This window comes from Branchiostoma lanceolatum, chromosome 1 (genome assembly GCF_035083965.1).
Source record: "Branchiostoma lanceolatum isolate klBraLanc5 chromosome 1, klBraLanc5.hap2, whole genome shotgun sequence".
In the NCBI taxonomy this organism is placed as follows: Eukaryota; Metazoa; Chordata; class Leptocardii; order Amphioxiformes; family Branchiostomatidae; genus Branchiostoma; species Branchiostoma lanceolatum.
In genome coordinates this window covers 22936138-22962597 of record NC_089722.1, presented here as the reverse complement: position 1 = coordinate 22962597, position 26460 = coordinate 22936138, and the positions used below count along the sequence as shown (strand labels likewise).

At 42.4% G+C, this 26460-nt stretch overlaps 1 protein-coding gene across 2 annotated transcripts in view; it reads left to right on the top strand.

The window, feature by feature from the left end:
* Nucleotides 1-26460, top strand: part of LOC136442196 (lysine-specific demethylase 2A-like) — a 58891-nt gene that overhangs the window by 23177 nt on the left and 9254 nt on the right. For both annotated transcript variants that reach the window (XM_066438945.1, XM_066438936.1), the window contains exons 5-12: nt 7177-7349; nt 16645-16751; nt 20168-20261; nt 21564-21717; nt 22286-22401; nt 24224-24302; nt 24659-25314; nt 25668-25760. In XM_066438945.1, the coding sequence (XP_066295042.1) occupies nt 7177-7349; nt 16645-16751; nt 20168-20261; nt 21564-21717; nt 22286-22401; nt 24224-24302; nt 24659-25314; nt 25668-25760 (1472 nt within the window). The remainder of the gene's footprint in view (nt 1-7176; nt 7350-16644; nt 16752-20167; nt 20262-21563; nt 21718-22285; nt 22402-24223; nt 24303-24658; nt 25315-25667; nt 25761-26460) is intronic.

The following is a 26460-nucleotide window of genomic DNA, read 5'->3' as shown; positions in this document are numbered from 1 at the left end:
GCAACACGGTAAAAATAATAATTCGTCAGAATTGTATGGGGCCACCCAGCTGCCTAAAAATTCAATAAATAAGATAGATAAATGAGTGAGTTTGTTAAATTGTGTAACATTTTGCCATCCCTGGAAACAAGAATTTTTGAAGAAACATTTCCAAGTAAGGATTGACGTATACCTAGCTTCTTCAGCACGCGTCGTCCATCCAAAATTCATTTTCGTTAGGTAGTTCATTTATAGTGGCAGAATCGTTGATCCTGTGATTGTGTGATGTTTGACTTCTATGTTTCCATGTTTATATTTAGTTGTAATTACTCCGCCTCTTCATTCTGCCATTAAGTCAAACTGCATGGCGACCCCTGTCCCCCAGAAAAAGCTTACGACAACACTATTCCATTTCATGGATTAAATCAGTCCTCTGTGAAAATCCCACTTGCCTTAGGAGCACTTTATCAAAATCCCACTGAAACACAAATGGCCGAACCGATGTGGCTGTGCGCCGAATGATGAACACAACCTACAGATATCATCTAAAAGAACCTCTTCATCTAATTGGTTCCAGCAGAATCGAGTGCGCGAATCATACAGATCATTGTGAAGCCTGTGCTGATTCCACTGAGAGAAAAATATTGTTTATGCAATATCACGTTTGCTAAAAATCAATCTTTAAGCTAATTCAAACATCAGAAAGCACCCATGTAAAAGGAAAGACCCAAGACGTATGTTACAGTTAAGTCCCTTTTCATGAGAGAGATTGACCTGCCCAAATGACGCCCACGACTGTAATCCGATGAAATCAATCCAATTCCGGGAATTGGCGAAGCGTGTTTATGGTTTGCTGATGAAACAGGGCGGGGTCAGCCGGAAACACCGCGTTCTCACGCGAGAACAAACTTCGGTAATAACGACATTCGTCATCAGCTCAATGATTGGTCAAGCGGGTCAGACTGAGGTTTTCTTTATTCACATCATGCCGTTGATTTGCTCAGACGAACCCAACCTCCCATATGATATATATTCTCGACAGAACATCAGCGGTGTATATGACATCATTGATCGTTCTGCATGTAAACCACATGTACCACACCTGCAACTGTGCAACGCCTGCCGTAGCTTGTTCCATTACGTGTAGCGTAAATCGTCACTATCGAAAACCCATTGATTGCCAATAAACGAAAAATACAAAACACGCGAACCAGAAATCGTAGATGGCCTCAGCTAGCAATACCCATCATCTTGAACGACAGTCGATATGGACTTCACTAATGAGCCGTATTAACGCACCGCCACGTTCAGTTGAACATTTGACCTTGATGACCACTGTTTACCTGTCCATCATCACGGGACAGCTACCATTGGTTACTGCGACATGACAATCATCAGTAGCGTCTCATCATGTATGACCATGCATATGGCTATGGACTAGACACGTCGGTTTGGTCATATGGTATTTGTAGATAAGGTTCCTACACGCATGGCACGTATGCCCCTGTGGTGGACGGAGATGTTATCTGGTGTTTAGCCGGTAGCTGGAAGATTGCTTCGCTTTGCTACGAATGTTTATCTAGTGCGGATAAACTACCGGCTGTCTATGGTAACATGCTGCCGGAATTATACTGCAGGTGAATATTTAGTCAGTGACATTTTGAACGTTTGTCTCTTTCAAAGTTTGATATGTTGTTGTTGTACAAAACAAAACAATACTAAACCTTGATATAGGCTTTGTTATATAGTTGGGCAACCGTATTCAGCAAGGTGTGTAGATAATCTTTCTCCTATATCTTGTTGGATATAGCCTACGCGAACGTACATGTAACTAAACGATCATCGGTGTTTGCGTTCAGGGGAGCCACACAGACTCAATCATTTGTCCTAAACCAAAGTATTACTGTTGCTTGTAGTTTTCAATTTCTGAAAGTTTCAAAACATCAATGAATCCTGTACCAGTAGACAGGTGTTCAGTCTGACAGACCTGTTTAATTTTTGACTCACGACTTCGGCGGTTCCTTCTCCAGCTAGAGCGTGTAGTCAAGAACCAGCTGGAGGGCCTGGAGTCACTTTTTATGGGACAATGTGGAGAAGATCCCAGACAAGATAAGCACATTTGCGTCATCCTGCAGTCTCCTAATGCTATGATGAAGAAATAATAGACTTAATGAGGGTTCGTTTTGTGACTAGACAAGGGAAACTAACATGCTCTATATGGTCCTACATGTTCGGTTATTTGCAAGCTCTGCAGTAAATGTCGCAGTGATCTTTTCTTTCTCATACTGATCAACCAGATTAGGTCGCATAGAATTGTTAACATTTTAAAAGCGCCGCATGAGTGGCGTCTCACATGGTCACACCTTTGCTCCGTGACGTTACGAGTGGAGTACTGTATGCTTTGTAGGTCGGTGTTGTTGTTGTGGGTTTCCCGGTCGCGCCGTGGAGATGGCGGGAACTCTGTGTGACCTTACACTGCCAAGCCTGGGATTAATCATCCAACCACACGTCAACATCGCAGGGACAAACCGTTAGTTGTTTGGTGGTATGGTAGGGGCGATAGTCTCAGTCAGTCTCTGCCTGTTTGTGATAGAATGAAACATCTCTACCAATCTACTTTTGTAACTCATTCGTTTAAGCAGGTAGAATGGACAAGTACATAGGACAGTTCTTACGATACAGTTTACCTTGCAGTTGTCTTACTTTAAAAATGTAATGTTTTTACCAAAGAATGGTCGACATGATTAGTACTACTTATATGCATACGTCTCCTTCTTCCACTTTGTGTTAGTTTACTTTTAAACGCTGTGGACTGAACGCTCAAACCCACACATACCTGTTGGTAGTTGAGCATGTTGGCAGACCCTGAGTATCACTTTGGTGTTACATATTGTTATCGTGTTTTGGCATGAGTTACTGCTGTTGTTTCGTTGGGACATCCATGTGGGGCCCTCGAGTGGCTGTCAACACACGTTTTCCATGTGATGTTTATTAGTAAAACCAAGACTACAGCCGATTGCCGTCGCCAGGGGAGCCATCCGTTCCCATTATCGGTCAGGTCAGGTCAGGCTGGGTGACCTGGTGTTGGACCTACCTCCACCATAGCTCACCACCGGACATACCAACACCATTTGATCTTTATATATATATATAATCGGTCGGAAATGAACACGTGAGGTTTGACTTTTGAGGATAACTATAATAGTGTTGTAATTTTAGTATCAAAACTAATACTTATGACAGGATCAAAGATCTTTACAGGTTAAAAAAAGTGATGACTGATGTGAAGATCTTTGTCTGGAACGGTGGAAAGCAGTCAAATTGATGAGTTAATGATTGAAGTTTGGTGACCAAAATTTCACATCAGATGGAGTAGGACCCGAATAACGCTGAATCGAGGTCATTTCAACAGGGTTCGGAGAGGTAACATTTTGGTTCGGGGTGGGTCGGTCAGTCTGTCCGTCTGAGGTCAGCTGTGACGACCCTGTCCAGGACATGATGGATGTACTGCGTGCTTGCCAAACACTCCTTCCCACAGACCAATCGTCCCGCTCCGTAAACTCCAGAACATGGGACGGTATTCCGTCGACATGGCTGCCACTACTCAGTGTTTACAACGAGTCTTAAATACTGGATTGGTTCAACGAGACATTTTGGATGCACAAACACATTTAAGCATGGAGTCAAGAGCACAATCATATACATATCGTGCATACGTGAAAACATTGAAAATCTTGCATAGGTGTAGCGTATGTGTGTGAATAGACTGTTGTAGCATCTACCACTAGTACTAGTCTACACACATGAGAATTGGCGTAGCTTTGGATCCCATTTTCGCTTATCTTTGTGACGCTAGCTATGTGCACGTTATCAGCTATCATTTACGAGTCTCCTGTGACTGCGAGATCTTAGGGAAGCTTCTAATAATAATAATAATAATAATATCAGGTGTATTTGCAGCTCGTCTGAGATTCCAATAAATATTGCGTCAAGTTCTTTTCAAAACAATCTTTCACGCTTATGTCTTTTATTTGTCACCGCTCCAGGGCTCTAGTTGAAAAGAATTTTTTAAATCTTTATAGCCATTTATCTAGCGACGGGGATTTGTTCCCATATTTGTTGTCGTTTCATGTTCTGTCAACCTTGTCGTCTTCGGGGTTGTTTAAAGAGCGGGGGCAGACCAATGTTGACCTGAAGAATTTTCATGACAGAAACATTTCCTCCCTTGAGTAGCGAAGCGTCGATCAATCTCCTGTGAAATGTTGGGGACCGATCAAGAAGTCCATCGAGCGTGGGTTTCTAGATGGATTGTGCCCACGGGCCTGTCAGCAAGTCGTGTGTATAGGCTCTAATCATGAATTGTAGACCTCTGTCCAATTATCTGACAATTACTTATACCTATAGCTAACGATACAGAAATCTGCTACGAACTGCTTCGTAGTCTTGTTGGTGCCATGCATTGATATGCAAACCCTACTTTTGGTTTTGTATTCACTCTTATACCAAGTAATTTTGATATATTTGTATTATTAGTTATTTACAATTTCTATTTATATATTTATGAACGTAAACGTTCGCCTTTGTTCTTATTGTGGTCATATATTGTAATGTTATGTTATCCTATGTCGGGGTTCTTCCCAGGAGTCATTGCAAACCACCAGTAGGCGACATGCATACCCTGGTGAAATGAATTAGACTTAACTCAAGTTGAGTAAATGCCTTTCCTTAACATTTTCATCAGATTGTGGACAGAGTTACTGTAGGAATATTACAAAGCGAAATATATATATATATATATCGGTTGAATTGTATATACGGAACGGGGTTCCCTTTCATGATGGATGAATGTAATCAAGACAAACTACGCGTAGTCATGCTGTCTCGCCCCTAAAGCGGCAGAAATCAATACGCGACAGGCCTCACACCCCAAAACACATTCCCAGAAACATGCAATCTACGCGCCATTAGCGCTAAATGCAATACGGCATCCTTACAATCTCACCGTAACGTGACTTTCAGCGCGCGCCGGAGGACAAGTTATTGGAATTTAGATAGAAATGGAAAGCGCAGAAGTGAAAGTGCTTTTCCATGGTTACGGGAAGGTTTATGTACTCTGAATGGGTCACACGGCCATACCTGTGTTAAAACGGTATTATACACATTGGAAGAAATGTGAAGATGTCACAAAGGTTGAGATGGCTTAGCCATTTTTATTTTCTGCTTGGTTCATTTTCTGGTTCTTGATTGAAGTCTCTCTCTCATGTTGTCTTGACGATGCTTGCTGTCTGTGTTTTGGCTGTGGTACACTGAAATGAAATAGCCTGGGTACCATCCTCCGTACTTTACTGCTGGCTCATTCTTTTCGTTGGTGTTGCTAACCACGGAGTAAGCAACCGAAAACAATGAGCTAGCGATTAATTTCGGAGGATAGTACCTAGGCTAGAATCGAAGTAAATTGCAACCTTATAAAAATGAACGTAAAGCTTGATATAGCTTCGTTTTCATTTCCATATTGATATTTCTTTAATGTTCGTTTGTCGGGTATGTGTTTATGTAGTGGAAATTCTAACTTCATTGATCCAGCCCAAACACGCGGGTACGAAGGGAGACCAGTGGTTTGTATGTCGGCCTTGAACTTCACCATGAATGTCCCACATGGTGCGGCCCCTGTTGTGTATGTAGAGGTCTGGGTCAGGTGGTGGTGAACTGGCCATGCGCCAGCCACGTGAGTCTCCACGTGCTTACATGATGCCTTGTCGCGCCTTGTGACATAATCTCGGCCAAATATAGATGTTCTGTAGTATGTTATATATGTTTGAATACAAGTCTTTACTTCCATCTTAGATTTAAACAACCCTCAATCATTGCTATCTTGAGTTCTATAAGTTCGAGGAAAATCGCAAGGAGAAGTTAAAGCATATTTCTATTCCACAAACATACTAGACTGATATTCCTCCTTTGGAATGGTCAATTTTCATAGGATACAGTCATTGATTTCTCTAGGTAGAGATTTAACCAACATTTCAGTCCCTTCCTGCCCCTTGGTGTTGTATGAGTCCTAGCTAGTGAGCTGCTTGTATGTAGCCACTGACCACTGGCTCTGTCTAGGCGTCTACATACTGTATTACCTGCCTACCCTGTGGTGCGTCGATATCGCTTGTCGACATCTGGGTTTTTGTGTTACCATCCTTTCCCCCCTCTGATATATAAGTAGTTTTACTTGATTCTTCTGCCTGTCTGAATGACACAATCCCCCATGAAAGCCCCAGCTCATCATCACCCATCCCGCAGATCTGTGTGATGACACCGTAGAGGTGGGCGGACAGTGGACCTGATGGGTATCAGTGGGTGTGTGCGTTTGGCTGGAGTAGAGGATAGCGTGAAACGGTTGAGGAAATCACAAGACTTATTAATGTCTGCAATTATTTTAGTTGTCAATAGTGCGTGAGACGGTAGGAACGTGACTATACAGCTTGTTCCATTTATAGCAGACAACACGTTATTCTTGGTAATGTCTAATAGTCACACACCGAAGATGCCACCAATGACATTATGATTTTATCCAACGCCGAGAACGTTTTCGTAAGTCCTATTTTATTCATGTACGTGTCTAGAAGTAGACATGTTTTCAACATCGTGCATTCAATCGCATCTTTATCATGCCAGGGGACAATGGAAAGAAATTGGACGCACTTTTCAATTAGAATCTGGTCAAATTTGCATTGGTCGTAGGCAAGGCTTGTCAACTAATGACCTGGTTTCAACCAACGGAAAATGACTCTAGTTGTATGTAGCAATGTGGTCATAGTGCTTTGTACACCTGTATATCATATCGGTAAATAAAGGAACGGACCCGAGAGTTTGTTCAGTTCAGTTCTAACAGACATCCAGAGTGTCACTTGTTATTGTTTGTTTACACTGGTGGCGGCACTCTTAGGACCTCTAGCCTGTATGCCAGACCCCGATCTTTATGATACCTATCGTTTTCTTAGGATCTATCTCAGGGGCTTGTTGTAGAATTTCATTGGGGGCATGTTAGCCTTAAAGCCAAGTAGTTGACTTGGGTAGGCCCTGGAAACAATCTGGCATCCAGGCTAAGAAGATCAGGTACCGTATGGATGACGATCATAAGAAGTCGTGAAAGTGTCTCCGCCCAAGAGAACACGTCATGACCATAACGTGTTATGTTTACTACAGGGAGCAGGCGCATGGTGGATGTGATGGACGTGAACACACAGAAGGGGATCGAGATGACCATGCAGCAGTGGACCAAGTACTTCGAGCAGAAGGACCGGGAGAAGCTGTACAACGTCATCAGTCTGGAGTTCAGCCATACCCGTCTGGAGAACCACGTGGTGCAGCCAGAAGTGGTAAGGTTTTTAGGGCGGTTGGGAAGATGAAACCACAGATATCTTAATGAGAAATCAAACTGTACTCCCAACTCAAAGAAATGACTCACCGGAATTTTTGACTGAATCTATCGGTCTTCTTCAGCTATCTGACCCAAACGCTGTACTTGGGTCAGATACATGAAGAAGACTGTTTGATTTCTCGTTACATAATTTACCAGCTCCGATAAATTATTATGCTAATTCACATGTCTTATCTAACCGTTGCTAAATTATTTAACGTCTTCAGTTAGGCATTCGTCGTACGTTCGTCGCAATGCGATTGCAAACTGAAGACATTCTTTTAATAGTCGAATGTGTCGTACACGTAGATTCATGTGCCTTGATACGACAAAGATTTAATCGTGAGCTGACTACGTGCAGCACTTTGCCAAACATAGTATACACAAATCACGCGTTCATCATGTTCATCTCCGTGGTCCAATGAAGCCTTAAATTTGCGTTCGCACGGTGAGCATCAATCCACAAGCCACATGGGTTTGATATTATAAAGCATTGATGAATTTGAATCGCTTGCCGTTTAACTGCCACATGGTGGAACACACAGGTAAGTTTGCATGTAAAAAGTCTGTTGAGTAGCAAATGCCAAAACTATCTCAGTTCTTGTGATAAATCTGCACGACATTTTACACGGTCTTGCAAACCAAAAATCAATCGCAAGACATGGATGGTCGATTTCTTTGAATTCTGTACTTACAAAATTTAGTGAATATTTCGTCGTGACCTGTACCATAGGTCCATGATTAATGGAATAGCCCCCCTCCCCCATCAAAGCGACGGTAACCGCAGTGATAGATTGTGGTTCAGACCGGGCCATGATTTGTTTCATCGCCAGTGTTCTGACGTGTCGGGGAGGTGACAGAATGGGGCCTCAGGGAAATTCCTTGTCCTGCGACCTTTGACTTTCCTGGAGACTGCCCAGGAAAGTCTTCTATGTAATACGGCCCAGAAATGAAAAACTTGTTGTACGAACTGTTACCGGCAGAATACGTAACTCACAGCCGGCTAGCCACCTGTCTTAACCTGAATTGAAATAAGTTTGCAGTATCAAACGATATTTAAGTATACCCATACAAATCAAATGTACTTTCTTTTTGTTGTATTCAGCAATGATTATTCATCGGTACAATTTATTAAAGCCGCGTGCCAAACGGACCAATATAAATCGAAAATTTACGCAAATGACAACTCCAAAAGAACCCGTGTCAACTGTTGGCAAGTTTCACAGAACAACACGACAAAGAAACGTAGAACGTTGTGAAACAATGCAGAATAGACATTTGTTCATCGAATTTTCATATGATAAACTTTCATAAAATAAAGTGATAAATAATTACGGCTCTTGGTGAAAAATGTACAGATCTAGACATAGTATAGCCTGTTATCCAAACCTATTATAGCTCCCGACTGTCCTCTCCGCAAGTCGCACCAAATCCGTGTGTGTTTGTTGGCACGCACACTTTAGATATATTATTAGCCAGAGGCTTAAAGTCTAGGCTCGGTGGTCGTCACTCCATCGTTAAGTGGCTTTCCCAAAACTTTCATAGGGTTTGACCATACAAGGCCATGCATATGTCTAATGGTAGGGAGGTGGACACAATCTAATACTGTAAATACAACGCCGGTGTTACAGGTGCGGGTTCCCTCATGGCTGACGCAAATGCACAGGGATCAAATGGCTTCTTTAAATCTACAAGCTACATGGGACGTCCCAAAACTTTCATAGGTTTTGACTACACGAGGCCATATGTATATCTAATGGTAGGGAGATAGACACAGTGAAAATGTAAATACAACACTACTGTGACAGGTGCAGGCTCTCTCATGGCTGACGCAAATGCATAGAGGTCAAATGCCTTCTTTAAATCTACAAGTTACGCGGGTTGTTTTGTGTACTGTAGCACCTTACCCCAGCTGACATTCAGTGTGCGCCAAGGTTGTTTCTGCATGTTTACCGGCTTGACATTTACTGTAAGCCGCTCTGAGGTTCACTGAAGACCAGCAGCTGCTGGACCACTGCCAACTGTTGTTGTGGTCTGCCTGTGCACTTGGTGCTGTTGAAAACGATGTACTTTATGATGTTTGCAGCGTACACATAGTTAACACCTTTATGTCTTTGTTGCATAGCCTTTCGTACTGTTATCTGTGTATACCATGAAGGGTTCTCGTACACAACGTTTTGACCTGTGAGACTCCAGCTCCAGGGCAGAGTCGTGGCAGCGAAATACTGAACTAGAATTTAGAAAGACGTCATCGCTGACTGCTATACTCAAGCTGTTTGAACAAGGAGCCATTCCCAGGGGATCTAAAAGATTAAGTTCAAGATAACAGCATAAGGTACACACTTATGACCACTTATGTCGGTAGACCGTCCCTATAATGAGTGGGGTTTTGCTTGCTCTGTCCGTCCCCTGCCACCGTGCTCCCTGCCCCGGTTGATCACGCTTGAGCACCCCTGGAGACAACAGCGGCCGGCGGCACACGCCTGCGGGATCAGTCTGGCACAGCTGTCTATCACGGCTCGGGAAGAGGTAGCCTGGATTTCAGACTGTTTCAGGGTCTACACGGACCAGCTCCTCGGCCCTAGAACCAATATGCCTCCAAGGAAATTTTACTACATAACAGATATTAGAGACCGTTAGATATCGGGTGCCAATTTTGGTAGCGTGGGCCAACTTTGGAAGCGTGGCATGCGACTTTCCCGGCCGAGGGGGTTATCTTCTAGCTCAACGGGTCTGGTATCCAAGCTAGGTAAGAGATAAAGCCTCATATCGATCAACTCACTCAAGGCTGGATCCCAGGATACCAAGACCCTGGTTGCAGGTGGAAGCCAAGAAGTTCTCCTACGGATAAAGAAACCTGACAAGTCAAGTGCTGGAGACCTTGAACCTTGAGACTGCTGAGAGACAGAACCAGTTCCCTTTAGGAAGCAGCAGTTAGAGTGGTTCATTCCTTAAGTCTTACAGAAGATTGTCCTTGTCATGTCTGAGAGAGGACGATTTGTAAACAGGACGTGCCTCATGCCTGCTCCAAGGAGCCGCAGCTTTGCTTTCGATATTTCTCAAAGATTGTTATAAACTTGATGAGATTACAGATTAGATTCAATTAGTTTTCAAACCAATCATGTGTGACATATATATAAAGAACACAACAGATTCAGTTTCTTAATCGTTCGTCTGATACCGTGTGTTACACATTTGTTTTAAGTGGCTGCTACCATTAGAAATACTAGTCGCTTACGGCATCTTATATCGATCGATCACTTATGAACATGCGTGCCCGCCCATGATTATTGCGACACCGTAGTAGAGTCTTCGGTGTCCCGGAATCCAGACTGAGGTCGGCGTACTTAGTATTTCATGACCGGGATTTGGGGACATCCTTATCTTACAGTAGCCTGCAATACCTGGTCGATGCGGCAGAGGGCTCTCTTTTCTCCTGTATTGTGTGATCTTGACCTACGGATCACCAGCACAAACAGGAAGTGGTCGATATTTCTACACGCTGAAGACTTGTCTACTGAACCGTGAAACCACCAGGACCAAGCGATTCGCGTCAGTCAGACATGTTGGTTCGTCCGTCAGTCAGACATAATGCGTTCCGAATAGTATTTCATGATCTGTCTTATCGATTTGATAACATTCGCTTGATTATCACTCCCCTGATCACTGCTATTGAAGTATCACAGATAAAACAAAGCTATACTACGCTTCTCTTTTAATTTTACGTCATTGAAGGTTAGGTCTAGACATCCACGTGAATAATATATTATACAAATTAGATAAATTTTAAAACCACTGGATAAGGTCAGACGTTTCAGACAGCATCTACCGTCTCTCTCTAGCTCACTGAGTGAACTAGTGGCCTTACGAGTTACGTTCTGTATTTTTTTTCCTCTTACAATGAGAAATGCACCTCGGATTAAACTTAACGTCTCCTGTTTATCGGATTAAGGCTCTTAATTCTGACATATCCCTCGGGCCAGGGCAGGGTGTATCTATAATCATTACTAGATGCTCAGGACCAGTGATTGCGTACAGTCGTGACGTGGTTTCGGCGCGCTAGGCATACAGAAGAGGTAAACCACATCGAGCAGGAGTGGAATCAATAGGGGTCGTTTCAGGAGATCCGCTCCCTGGGCTCAGCGGTATCAGGCGGGATCTGCTGTGGTATTGTTGGAGCTGTAAATCTTGTCATCACGGAGAAAACACTACTCCTGCACGGCAAACAGGGTTCCATTGATTTGGGAAGAGCGGTTTCAGGACAATCCCAGCCCTAGGCTGTCTGTCTCATGAATCCTTGCCATTTTCCAAATAATGAGATGATACATGTATATAATTTTGCGTTCTTTGTTTGTAGGGTGAGTGAGGACTATTATTGATGTCTCTAGAACACATCTAACAATACCCCCTTTTCATGTTGGTTTGCTTTGTATCCTCACTAAAGGTCGCTGCTCAAAGTCGCTGAATATCTATCTAGAACCGCAGAGAAATATGGAAAACTTTGCGTCATCGGAAATTTTACAACACAATTCCTAGGATCTAGGAGCACCCGTTTTACACAGACTCAATGAATTTGACCAATGGTTCATCAATTGACCTGTCAATGTATTGTATGCCGTGTTCAAGTTATTTTGAAGTGTCCAATGCAATGTAATAAAGGTTGCATCAAGACATAAGAAGGCGCTGTTTAGCCAGCTGAACAAAATGTCCACGCCGTAAGTCCACAACAGTACTTTGAAGCATGAAGAGAAAGCCTGAAACGAACCCTTCAAGTTAAATCGTCATGAACGCCAAAGACCTGCCAGTGTGTCGGGCTCCCCCTGATGGATGACGGTTTCCTCGCACGCGATTGGCTGCCGTGTCAAGCGTTACCATGACAACCACGTGCAAGCCGTCTGCATTTCATCCTGAGCACTCCAGACGTTTGCTTATCCACTGTTATCGGCGGGGCATGTCGGTAGGGAACGTCCACTATACATCGCTTCTGGGTCCATGAGATGGAATGTCTGGAGGTACACCGTCGTTATCCCCAACCCGTAATGATCTATCCCTGCTTTTAAAGGCCAACTGTGTAAAAAGCATGGCAGCTGGCGACGATATTAAGAACGGAATATATTACATAAAAGTGGCCGCCCGCTGTTTCTCTTGCCGAAAACCCACCGCTGAAGTGCTACACAAAACGTACCTGATACTTATTCCTGTCACTTCAATGTTTGAATAATAAATAAGGAAGATAACTCTGATTTTCTTGGACGAAAATTGTAACAAGATCGGATTTTGATATGGTATTGGACGGAGTACATTAAGCTAATTTCAGATATCGATTTTTTGGGAGTAGCCTGTCTGGCCATATAAATCGTTGGCCGATTGCAGTATATAATATATTCATACGAAAACAAGATTCAGAGTATGAAAGAAGATATATACTGGTATCAAAGAAGTTAAAAACGTGAGGACAACAACCAAGGTTGAGATTAAGGAAGAGGAATCGGAAGGGTATCATTTTCCAGTGCATTAGTCTGAACGATCATTTATACAGTATGTCCGTACCACGATAATTTTAATTCGAAGAAGCAATGTTTTACTGTCTTGAACAGGTTAAGTCATAATCAGTCAGTTTTTTTTCCGGCATACTGTAATATTTCGCCAAAGGGTAAATATTGGTACCGGCAAAAGCCAAAAGAAACACACAAGGAAAAGAATATTCTGTACGATATCATGCGACAATGACTTCTAGATGAAATACAAATATAAATACAAAAGCTTTTAGAGGAAAAACGTTCATTCTTAAATCTAGAGTAGAAATATATAATATTTGAAAAGTAAACCTCATGAAAAGTAGCTGTTGACTAATCACGCTCCCATTTGCTGGAAGGTCGGTTGTACCCATGTGTGTCGTTAGTTCTGAACAGTATGGTACTTATGGGAAAGTGATAGTAGGAATATGTTACTTCTGGGAAAGAATGGTCTCCTATGATAGCATATGATAGGTGGTACGTCACGAACTATCGTTGGCGTAGTCATCCGTATCATCTTATGAGGATAGAGTGGAACAAAAGTCGTGTAAAGGAAAGTTGGAGATGCATAGAAGAAGATTGCGACGTTTTCCCTCGTTGTTTTGATATAGTGATACGTTATAGTAAAGTAGAGATAAACCAGCATTACGGTTAATTGTAGTTACTGGACATTGTAGTCTTGTTTTTGCTCTGACAAACCGTAGCTTCAAATACAACAGAACTGTTCACTGTGATAAAAATTGAGGAACGAATTCGATGGTTCAAAATGCATCGTCGTATTCAATCTTCAAAAAGTATTCTTCCTGTGTCTCTGAATACTCACGGTGTGATATATGATAGTCCGTTCGAATGACGTGTTCATAATTAGCTGAGAAATGATCACGAAATGAACTTTTCACGATTTTCATTTGCCACGGCAGTGTGTCTTGCGAGATACCTCAGTCCTGGTCCAAAGCCCAGCTAAAAATCGATTTTTCTCTCAACTGCGTAACCCCGAGAGCGTCTCAGTTATGCAATACACGGATACATTTCTTTGACTGTAAATTAAGCCACTTAATCAGTGACCTGTAGTTTCTAAGGGCTGTTCAACAAAAAAGGTGACCGGTGACACATATCAGAACAGTAAGACGTTGTTGCCACCAAACGTGTAAGCCTTTCAGGACATTCCATCAGAGTGCCGATACAAAACGTCCTGGTTTGATATGTACCGTTCATGTGAGGCAATTGCATGGTTTGTTGATGTAAGGAGTGCTTATCTGCCCATGCGTACCTCTACGTTAAGTCGACATCATTTATTGTGAAACAAACATGTCATGTGGAATGTCGCGGACTTTCAATCAATCGATTTCGCTAAAATGTAGGAATGAAATTGATGATTTGTTCACCGTTGCGGGGATACGTTTTGTATTACGTTTCTGATTGTCATTCTGTTATTTCAGACATATTTCCTTACTGTGTTCCTATTCTGAGTTATGTAGGACTGTATGGTAGTGCCAGATTGGTTCTTATCCAAGCATATCACGGCCCAGTCCAACCTCCGGCTATGAATTCTAACGCTCTCCATTGGCCTTGAAAGCCGAAGTCGCCCATTATATCTGCTGCGCTGAAATCATCGCCGGAAAGAAAACGTTTTATGCATCAAAAGTAGTCAGCGTGTCTTCCTTATTGAATCTATAGGGATGCACTTAGAGAACTTCGAGGCTCGGAATAGATGAATTTTTTTCTGGAGTGAGGACCGCGGTTTCACTTGAGTCGATGTCGCATCAATTAGAGCACGCTACATCAAAAGCTAATTGTCCCCCAAAAAATCGAAACCCAAGCAAGTCCAGGACAAAAGATGCTGAAACCGGACGTTTTACTGCAGTACCAAGCAAAGCCGCCAAACCGTTGACATTCGTCTCGCCAATACCTGCCCACATTCCAAATATCCTCTCAATCCGTCCAGAGATTATTAGCTAGCCTCAAATATGCGGAAATACACACACACACACACACAGACAGACGCAACCAAAACGATACCTCCATTTTTCATGGAGGTAAATATCGTTACGTGACACCGTCTAACAATTATATAGAGAGAGCTTCCATGGACCCTTCCCTTTTGGTCTCTCAAACAGCTAAGTCATATTCGTGGTGACAGGAATGGTAGACATAAGGCAATGGTGCTCCATTCAATGTGACACGATAACAGCATACTCAAGCAAGCACTCGCGTCATCGTAACGTACAGTGATCCGTTTCGACACGTAATGTTTATTTCATATACTGATGATGTTGTTTTTCTCTTTTCAAGGGAAAGGCATTTGCGAACAACGTTACCTTTTATGAGATTTGTATGAGTTACGGCTAGTCCATGAGCGTAAATGTTTCGATTCTAATAAAGTGTTCAGTGTAATTAAATCATCGACAACATTCCTCTTACGTCTTGCGGACTCCAGACGCCCAGTATTTAGCACCCAATGCATCTAATTCAAGCTGACGCAAATGACGTCTGCTGAAAGGCAAGAATTAAGAGGCGTGAAGTTGAACCTGTACATACTAGCATACAGTATCCATTGTAGATTTAGTGAGATACCGCATTCATAAATCCGTGTTATTGTACTTCGAACTGCTTTATCACCATGACCTGTACTCATCTTGTAAGAGCATAAACGTACAGTAAAGGTCTTTAATTCATTGTAATAAAAATATGCCCATTGATGCTATAGCAAAGCGAGGATGTAGATTGCAATGGATCCCGCCGTTACACTTATGTAGTTATGGGCCAACTTTGAAGCGAATTCAAACGTTGTCTGTATACATTTTAATAGCACTATACGGTATCAAAAGCACAAAGTACATGGCGGATGTAGTGGGTTGTGTATGTGTACAATTATACTTTCCTGTCTGGAATGCGTAGAACCCTATCGTGTAATTAACGGGCGGCTCTGCGGTCATTATAAGGGCCTGGGTCGGACCCAGCTGAACCTAATCCCACGATGTGTAACTATATATGGTACCTTTTTGTGGGTAACTAAGACTCGGCATCATGCACAGTCTGTACTAATGAAGTCTATTCCCGTTCGAAATACATGGTACATCGGCAATGATAAATGTTTTCTTATCGTGGACAATAACACTGTTTACTTGAAATTTGGCCCATAAGTCACAGATATTCTGGTTTCTGTTTGTAAATATTTTGTATGGATACGTTTATACCATTAATGGATCACAACATGCCCTGGGGATATCATGGCAATCGTTGGTTTCAGGTATCTTATCAAAATGTGGTTGTCGAACATAAAAACATGACAATATTTTCAGTCAAATGTACAGCAGGTATGCGTAAAAAATACGTGCGAAGTATTTTCCTGTAATCCCTTATATTTCACGATGCCATATTACATCCAGTTTTATGTATTATACATCTATCGATTCATTGGTACCTCCAGATGGCATTTCAGACACTGTTTAGCGTGTTGAATGAATAAATAAATCAATGAATGATTGAAAACGACTGAATGAATGGTTTATTTTGTACAACTTGTTAAAACCATTTTGAAGCATGTCGGTTGAATTACATGCTACTTTCACATGAGGTAATACAATCACAATAGCTGACTGTTTAATCTATAATTGATAGAGAACTACTGTATCTGAAAAAAATTACCAAAACGAAATTCATAGAATAGTCACGAAAGCCTATTAAACATTCTGATTACTCGTACTAACCATTCTGACTCCCCGTGTCGCCCCACAGGTGCGTCAGATAGACTGGGTGGACACGGCCTGGCCGCCGCACCTCAAGGAGAAGCAGACGGAGTCCACCAACGCCATAGCGGACATGAAGTACCCAAAAGTACAGAAGTACGTAACGTTACAACTGACGTGGTCTGGTCTCAATGACCACAAACTCAAGGGAAAATGTATCAGTGTTTCGCCGAGTTAGTCCAAAAGACAAGGAAATATCCTTGTGGTTTGGACCAACTCGAATCTTATATTCATGTTTGATGAGGAGTTTATTAAGAAAGGTAAGTGGGTAATGTGTGTGGCAGTCTTTGGCATCTAGTGGCATCAAGTGTTGGTGCCTACTGTCCAAGCAGAGGTTTCGGTCGAGTGGGGTAGTAGTGGCCGGTTTTTTTAACGTCTGCCTCCCGTAAAAACCCCGGCCACTACTACCCCACTCTATCGAAACCTCTGCTTGGAGAATAGTTTGTACCTACTAAGGGCTACATTCTGACAGTCCTACAGAGGTTATCGCCCACGGTGCCGTAAACCTAGGATCGGCCAGACTCCCCAGGTTGCTGGAAATAGTAGAAATTGGGCAAGAAATGTGCCAGAGGAGTTAGCCAGCCAAGAGTTACAGGAGCTAGCCAGTTGGCCGATCTGTAACTCTGTCCGGCTAACGCCTCTGGTGTATTATCCAGTCTATTTGCCCTATGTCTACTATTTAGGAATCTAGGGAGTCTGGTCGAGCCTAGTGTAAAGTCCGCTCATCATTTCCTGTGGATGAGGTTGTACAGAATGTGGTTCCAGATGAACTACATGCGGAAACATCGCCACCTAGTCACGGGAATTACTAGCAACTTGAAATCGTTATTGACACAACAAAAGTACATCGACTTTCGTAAGGTCCTCTACAACTACGCATACAAATAAACAAGTTCATACAAATGAATTGACCTACGTATAAGTATATAAATAAATCAACATGTTGAGTCTGACGTATCACTTATACATGTACTACTCGTTCTAAGTTCTAAACATTCTTGATATATTTACTTATTTGTACACAGTAAGGGTTATCTCATTCTAGAATGTAACGTTAATTGAATTTATCTAAAGGATGGGATGATATGAAAAATAAACGTAAACGTCCATCCCGACTTGTCTCGGTCATGTCAGATACAGACGTTACGTCACATGAACTTCAGATATCCCCGACTTAACAACATTTTTGTGGTCTGATCAGAATCTTAATCACCGTACCACATTGTCAAAAACACTGCTGATCATGAATTATTTATACGACTTCACCACCAACATTAGACAGCTTACACATGCATGCTGCCTTACATAATAAACATGAAAGTTGAACGCAGCGTACTATGTATAAAACGTTAGTAAAACATCCCCGCTATGCCCATTCATCTGTTATGGAATTCCACAGTGTGAAACTACATTTTTGTTGTACATATCGTTTTTTTAACCCGAAAAAAGGGTTTTGAGAATGACAATTTAGTGGACACAATAATGCAATGAAAACAAAACTCAAGTGATTTGGATGCAGCATCGAAGGTAATGAGGATAATGGAGCTCTTTGAAGTATTACCTTAATCTTGGGATAGTCGCAGGGGTTTCGAAAGCTTATTAGATAATAGATGGCTGAAGCCTCCACAAACGGGGGTAATGGCAAAGATTGGAAACGTTTGTTCCTGGTAAGAACGTTACGTAAATGTCTTTTTAGTTCCCCGCCCTCCCGGCGTAAACGTTACTTTGATGACCAGATTCCAGGAATGGCCTCCGTTCGGTGCATTCCCGGAACTGTCGCCCATCAGTTCACGATCCCGGAACAGTCTAGTCAGTTAGATACTGTTTCGGCCATAAACACTACACTCCAAGGAATGGCTCCGTTGTTGACGTGTTTGGCGTTTTTTGTCGGGCTTTCTATTTTGTCCCGTTTTCTTTATTTCGCCAAGCCATACATAAAGAAAACGGGACAAAATAGAAAGCCTGATAAAAACGCCTAAAACACGTTAAAAACAGCCGGATGCATTCCTCTGCTTGGAGAGTACATGGATACTGTCTTGCCACCGGTAGATCTGATTGGAGATTACCCGTGGGGTGCATTTCCAGATCCGTCGTGTCCGTCACCTGTCGGAGCAGGTGTTGTAAAGCCCCGGTCACACAGTCGTCAAGCTTCGGCCGAATTTGTTGATCCTCAGAAGGTCGCCCTAAAAATCGCCAGAGACTCCAGTCCAGCGTATATTTTACCCGAAAATCAACCCCATCACGTTGTGCGGGGCCCGAAGAGCTACGAACATCGGCTGATCTCTTAAAATATAGCGATGATCGAAAGAACGCCGGGCGTATTTACTGCCAAAAATGTTTGTTGATCACCAGAAGGTCGTCTAATTTAAAATCGCTTGAGACTGGAGTCTTGAGTATTTTTTTTTTACCTGAAGATCAACCCCATCACATTGGACGGGGCCCGAGGACTTTGAATACGAACATCGGCCGATCTCTTAAAATCGAGTGATGATTGATAGAGAGAACGCCGGGCGTATTATTGTGGCCTCTACCAGGCTCCAGACGTGACTGGGAAGAGTAGAAATTGGCCAAATAGAGGAGTTGATACAATCAAGCCTTGAAGGGGTTAAGAATAAGACCTCCTGACGTGGCAAATCGTATCTATGGGCTGGCCACCTCCTCTATTTGGCCGATTTGTACGCTTTCCAGCCACGTCTGAAGCCTGGTAGAGGCTAGTATTACTGCCGAAAATGTCATTTTACAGACTCGTCGGCTGATCGATGTTCCTGCTGTATGACTTGGGCAGGAGGGAAGATCGTGACATTTTCTGACTGACACCACCCGTTTTTTTCCTCCCCGTTTTTTGCTACCGCTCAACCCTCTATGGACCATCACATACCGATACTTTCCATTTCTCAAGCGGTAAAACGACCAAACTTATTATCACCTCATCAGACATCGTCTGTACATAATCCACAGTCTACTTTTTTACCACCGGCCGACGCACACGACCCACTTTCAAAGAGGTAATAAATTCATGGCGCCAGTTTCCAAGATGGTTTCGTTAGACCGTGGCACAGAAGAGCTTTTTAAAAGCTCGCAGAGTCTGTAATCCCCAGTCTTCCAACGGATGACTTCTTCTGGCTGCTTTTGTGCGTCATTTAGGTGGTGCAATTTGACACCCAGCACAAAGAATCTCACAAGATTTTGGGTGTTTGGAACTCTTTGATTTTTGAACTGCATTGTCTTTCAAATTAGCCTGGGTACCATCCTCCGTATTAACTGCTGCCTCGTGCTGCCTCAATCTTTTCGCTTGCTAACCATTGAGGAAGTGGTTACTACGGAGGATGGTACCCAGGCTACATGTACTTGCAAATACCTTGAGTGCCCTTTAACCATTGTTGGACATTGTTATCTGTTGAGCTTTTTAACCTCTTATTCTATGTCAACTAAAGTATTGAAGTAAAGTGACTGTTCGTACAAAAATTCCCATTGCAAACTATTGACTGTTTAATTGTGTCTTTCCTCTCCAGATACTGTCTGATGAGTGTGAAAGGTTGTTATACAGACTTCCATGTGGACTTTGGAGGGACGTCTGTGTGGTACCACATCCTGCATGGAGGAAAGGTAGGGGCTAGTCAGAGTGCGGTATAACTACTTCTGTGAAGGATAGACATCCAGGTAATAAGATACGCAGGGTAACAGTTACTTTTAAGTAAAGCAACTGGATAGATTTTGGAAACGGTCAGACGTTTCGGGTAGCATCCACTTATCGTTCGTCAGTGACAGTGTCACTGTTTTTTCTGATAGCATCCTCTACCTTTCTCAATGTCACTGACGAAAGGTAGTGGATGCTACCTGAAAAATAGTGGATGCTGCCTGAAAAGTTTGACTGTTTCCAAAATCTATTGTTTGACTAGCTGTTACCCGCATGGTGTAACTCCTATTACCTTTACACAAGGTCACAGTTACTCAAGCAACTGGATAAAATTTGGAAACGGTCAGACATTTCAGACTGTTACCAATCAAATGTGTGGAACATGAAAGAAGTATCTTTCCCCTCAGTAGTATAATTTAGGTTTGCATCACACAGCCTGTGTCATGTTGCCTGACAAATTGCACAGCTTAAGTCCTGACCATGAGGCAATACAAACAGGCACTGATCAATGAGGCGTAGGACAGCCTCTGACAAACAACAAACACAGGATGGTGTAGATGAAACCCAGACGGTCGTTCAGCAAATTTTCAGAATGTTTCAGTTCTGATAAAGTTTGATCATTTGAGAGTTACGGGGTATTATATAAATATGTCCAAAGTGAGAACAGCATGTCTAGCACCACAGTCATTTGTAATCATTATATCCACAAATATTAAAGTTGCTGGCATAGCTGAAGAAAATGGTTTTCTGTGTAACTGTTACTGTTTGATACAACTTGCAGTATAGAGTTTCCAACCAAATTCAAAATTTTAACAAGAAAATACAGTAATTCAACTAGACACTAATAGAAAACATCGTCAAAACTGCCCAAGAAGACCACTCAGGGGACTAATAAAATCTGATCTATGTAGACAGGTGGTCACTATAGACAGGATTCTCAATGCTTGTGTCAATGGGAATAAATATCTAAGGGACCACGAAAAAGAGAAGACATCGGCCAGGTGGTCCTTATGTAGAGGTGGTCACTCGTACAGTTTTGACTTTAGAACATCAGATGTGATACTATAAATGCAAAAATGTTTGCGGTGGTTTTATGTTTGCGGTTTGCTGTAAACCCCCGCGAAAAGTGTTTCCATTCTGTGACTGTAGCACTACTATTGTTTCAAACGTGAACTTAAATCCACCGCAAGCACTCAATTTTCTCTGTACCGCGAAAGTACATACCCTTAACTTCAATGCATTTACAATAATGTCTGTTGTTGCATCACCAGGTGTTTTGGCTGATCCCGCCGACCCCTGAGAACCTGGAGCTGTACGAGAAGTGGGTCCTGTCGGGGAAGCAGGGAGACCTGTTCTTTGGGGACATGGTGAAGAAATGTGCCCGGGTTCGCCTGGAGGAGGGCTACACCTTCTTCATACCTACAGGTGGGGAGATGGATAGATATGGATGTTGGATGCTACGGCCGTTTACCAACTCGGCCTATGGCGAATCAGATCAACTGGGCCCAACACCCTGGTCAACTTTGCCCAACACACTAACCCTGGTCGAGTTGACTGGGCTGAGTTGGTAAAGGGCCAAATTGTCCTGATCCTGACAAATATCATCTTTTTCTATATCAACTGTATTATCTCTTGTATAACAAGAAATTGAAAATGTCATACCTCCATGAAATATTTCGAGTTTTTGTGAATTTCTTAATGCCATAGCCCTAGACCAGCTGTCTATAGACTATACCACTTTATCATCAGCAAGGAGGTGTCGGTCTGTGATGCTGCTGTACCTGGAAAAGGTGCTAGAGGGTCCCAAATTGTGTACCCTCATGTACCTTGATAACTATCAACATACCTAAATTCATACAAATCCATCAACACGATGTTGAGTTCTGGTGCAAACACACAGCAAACAGAACCAATACCTCTTGTCAGTGCTGGAGCTCCTTCTTTGAGCTAATAATTACATTAAAGTCTAACAATATAATTGTCTTCCCCCTAGGCTGGATCCATGCTGTGTACACACCTAAGGACTCCCTGGTGTTTGGAGGAAACTTTCTCCACAGCTTCAGCATCCCTGCACAGTTCAGAGTCTGGGACATCGAGGATAGAACACACGTAAGTTCTGATGAACTAGCTGTGATGGAATAGACTAATCCTCACTGTTCATCATAATTAGCGGTTTGACAAATGAGGGAATAGCATTCAGCCGTTCAACCAGTGAGAGAATGGCTGCAGTTCATTAAATTTTTTGCAATTTTTATGTTTTTATTTGGCATTTCTTAGATGGAGGTGGGGCTATGGGATCGGTATATTTTTGCAGTGTAATCTTTTTGTGCAATACTGATAATCATCACTAGGTGTCCTCGTTAGGTAGTGCCAGGAAAAGGGCATGTGAAGAGGGGAACAGTTTGTTACCTTACCTGTCCCACAATTCCTTTCTTGACAACATGGAGGCAGACATTCCCTAATATAGGTGGGTGGTCCTGTCAGGCAGGATGGTCCAAAAATGTACAACTGTGGCTTCTTTCAACAATCTAGGTAATGTCTGACACTGAAGACTTTCTGCAGTCTTTAGACTGTATTTCTTGAAGTAATCAGTCCATCATTGGGCAAGGTATTTCTTACATGTAGTTAAAAGATGTTTAAGATATTTTAAGACAATCAGGAAGTAGTGTTGCCCTTTTGTTTCAGTGGTTTTACTTTTACAGTGATGGATATGTTGTGTTTTTGAGGAACACAGTTAACATGGATATTGGTATCTTAACATACGTGTATAAGACTTAAGTGTAAATGGGATATTTTTTTGTGTGAGAATATATACATCTTAAGTTATGTCTACCCAATGAATAGTTGATATCCAGGAAGTCAGTTGCAGTCAAGGATGCTCTACATTCTACAGAGAATCCCTGACTGTAACTGACTTCCTGGATGTTCATGAATAATGAATATCCAGAAAGTAGCTGCAGTCAGGAATGCTCTAGTGTAGAATGTACCATTTCATGCTCCATTGAGTAATGTTCAATTATGTAACTGCATGTCCCCATTGACTGATGTGCAGGGCAGAAGAAGACTATCACCAGACTAAAACAGTTTGAAAATATGCAGATATCATAAAGATAAATCATACTCCAGAACATACATGTTGAAGGATTTGTTCATACAGATCTAGATATGCCACACAACAATGTCTGTACTATGTAAATATTCCGACCGGCGACCTACGTTGTACATGCCACAGTCCTTTGTTATGTAGACAAAGGTGGGAGTGCGTGCATGTCATAGGTCAGCTGGGGTCATGGGAACACACCCAGCTGCACTGTGTCATTAGATGGGGAGATGGGGTGGGTAGACTGTGGTTAGACTCGTGCTCTTTTAACCTTCTCCCTGCTGCCTAACTCTGTAACCAATAGACAATGCGGTGCCAAACAGCTACTTCAGTGTGCTAAAGGTTAAAGGACTTACAATCGTTGTACGACTTCTTTTAGACGTGTGTTCTTAAGTGTGTTGTTAGCCTGTCCACAAATACTACATCATGATCTATGTATTTGTACTGGAACCATAAACAGAAGCCTTGTATCCTGAAATGTCTTAAAATAGCACAAAAATTTGCAGGACCTGATGTGCACATAAAAAGCCAACAATATTTGGGGAAGTTAAGTATGTCTTTCATGCTTATTCAGGCCATTGTAGTGTTACCCACGTTCACCCAGGCTCTAGCTATTTTTCTAAAATGCAGTGCAAGTCTTTTGAATTTTTCTGAAATACAGTGCAAGTCTTTTGAAGGTATTGTCAAAACTAATCCACCATTTTTCCCAAAGATATATGAAATGATTTCTTCTGAGGAAGAAGCTCCAACTTTGTCAGTAAGTGATATGTGTTCTTTCGTAACTGTTGGACAGGCGTGATTGACAGATTATTATCTTTCCCCCCTCCCCAGGTGCCCATGAAGTTTCGTTACCCGTTCTATGAAGAAATCCACTGGTACCTGCTGGACCAGTACCTCAGCTGTCTCACAGGTAGGGAAATCTGGGACAATCATACTTTTATCAGAACGACTGGTAAATAGTGTATGTAATGTTACCAGTTTACGTGCAGGATCAGTTTACGGTCGGTCATTGGCATGTGCAAACTTCGAGGTGAACTGCAAAAAAAGGAAATTATCTTGAGTAGGAAAGAAGTATGTCCATATTATTTCTGTGCATTATGTCTGTTCTAGGATCATCTCATTTTTTGCCAGATGACTTTGTAATATTGTTTACAGTAAGGAAGGTCAGTTTGGCTACATGTTTATTAGTTCAGTGAAAGTTACTGTGTACCTTGGTAGGAAAGATGAGATCATACTATGTTTACTTACTTTCTTAATGTCTTCCAGGCAAGACGTATCTGAATAAGGAGATTTTGGATAGAGACGACGAAGATTCACAGGAAGCCACTCAGCTCAAGGTCATCCTCGAGTCCAAGGTCACGGAGAACGTCCGCGTCTGCGCCAAAGAGGGACGAACCACCCCCGTAAAGAAAGAGAGGGACGACTTGGAGGACACTAATGACACAAGGAAACAGCAAAATGGACATCATGTGAATGGGGACAGGGACAAAGGGGAAGAGTCAAAGGTCAATGGTGGGCCAAGGGTCGGCACCAGAACACGCAGGACAAGAGTGAGAGGAATGGAAGACGAGGAGGATGACAGCAAATCTAAGGAGTCACTCCCAGAGGAGAGATCCGTATCACCAAAGCCAGCAAAGTTCGAAAAGAAATCTGTGAGCCAATCAGATTTCAAAAAGACAAAGGACAATCAGATGGAGAATGATGCGGAGGAGAAAGAATCAGAGAACACTAAAACAGAGCATGCTGGGAGTGAGAAAGCGGCTGGTTCAGGGTCGGGGGAGGAGCGGCCGTACGTCCACCTGACCAAGTATGAGCTGGAGGGGCTGGAGTATCTGGTGGACAGGCTGGAGAAACAGCCGGCCAACAAGAGGAACGTCCCAGATGCACTGACAGACCCGGAAAGCCTGCTGAAGGATGTCAAGGTTGGTTTAAAGTCACATATTGCAGAATTCTGTAGAATTGGGCTAATTCTGGAAACATAATTCTGGAAACATAATTCTGGGTCCAGTTCCCAGAATTCTGGCTCCTGTTCCCAGAATTCTAGCTCCAGTTCCCATTGTCTAATTCCTAGGGGGTCATCAATGACTGCTACATATTTCTAACTTCATTTTCACATACTGGATGTGATATTAAGAGATTCGGGTTTAACATCACTGAAATATAGGAAGTAGTCCCAAATTAAACTGGAGGATGTTCGTGACTTAAATGTGCTGTTTTTTAAAAAAAATGTAGTCTTTTGATTGCAATGCAAGTGGTGTTTATGTTATGACCTCAGACATTGCTGGAAGAACACAAGCCAGACAAGGAGGAGGAGTCAGCCACGGGGAAGCCTTCTATCTACTGGCCACAGTCTGAGAACAGAATTAAGGTGTGCACACCTGTACATTCTTACCTAGTTCGCTGTACACACCTGTGTAGGTGTAGAGACTACAGCATATTCAGGTTCCACAGGAATGGATGGAGATGATATATTCCTGTCTACCTACAATTACATTGTGTTCATACTTTGCACCAAAATTTACATGTATGGACATCTTAACAGCCCCAGCCCATATCACAATTTATTTGTACAAATGCCCATGAAGGATTGATTGATTTGTACAAGACAAACAAAAGTACCATAGGACACAAACCTCAGTGAAGTAATTATGTTGTTTGTCATGTAAGCTATGGTGTTTGGTTCCTCTTTACCAGGAATAACAATTTCTTGAAAAGTTTCACCTGTTTCCATGTACGTCCAGGTAGTTGTTTATTATAAAACTAGGCAGTAACCAAGGCAGCTTGGAGAGTAGCTAATTAGTTCCTGGCAGTGAGAGATGTGTTGTACAGGCTACCATTAGGCGACCAACAGATACAGTACTTTCAAAATGGGAGTTTCGTTCCAAAATTCTGCATTACCTGAAAATATTGCCAAGGTGCCAAAATCATCATCCATCATCGTGACACCAATAACTACCGACATAGTATGATACCCCCGTTGGAGGTCACTGACCTCCTTCGCGGAGCTAATTATAGTTTGTATATTTGTAGTACAACCTGTAGTACAACCTGTAGTACAACCTGTAGTA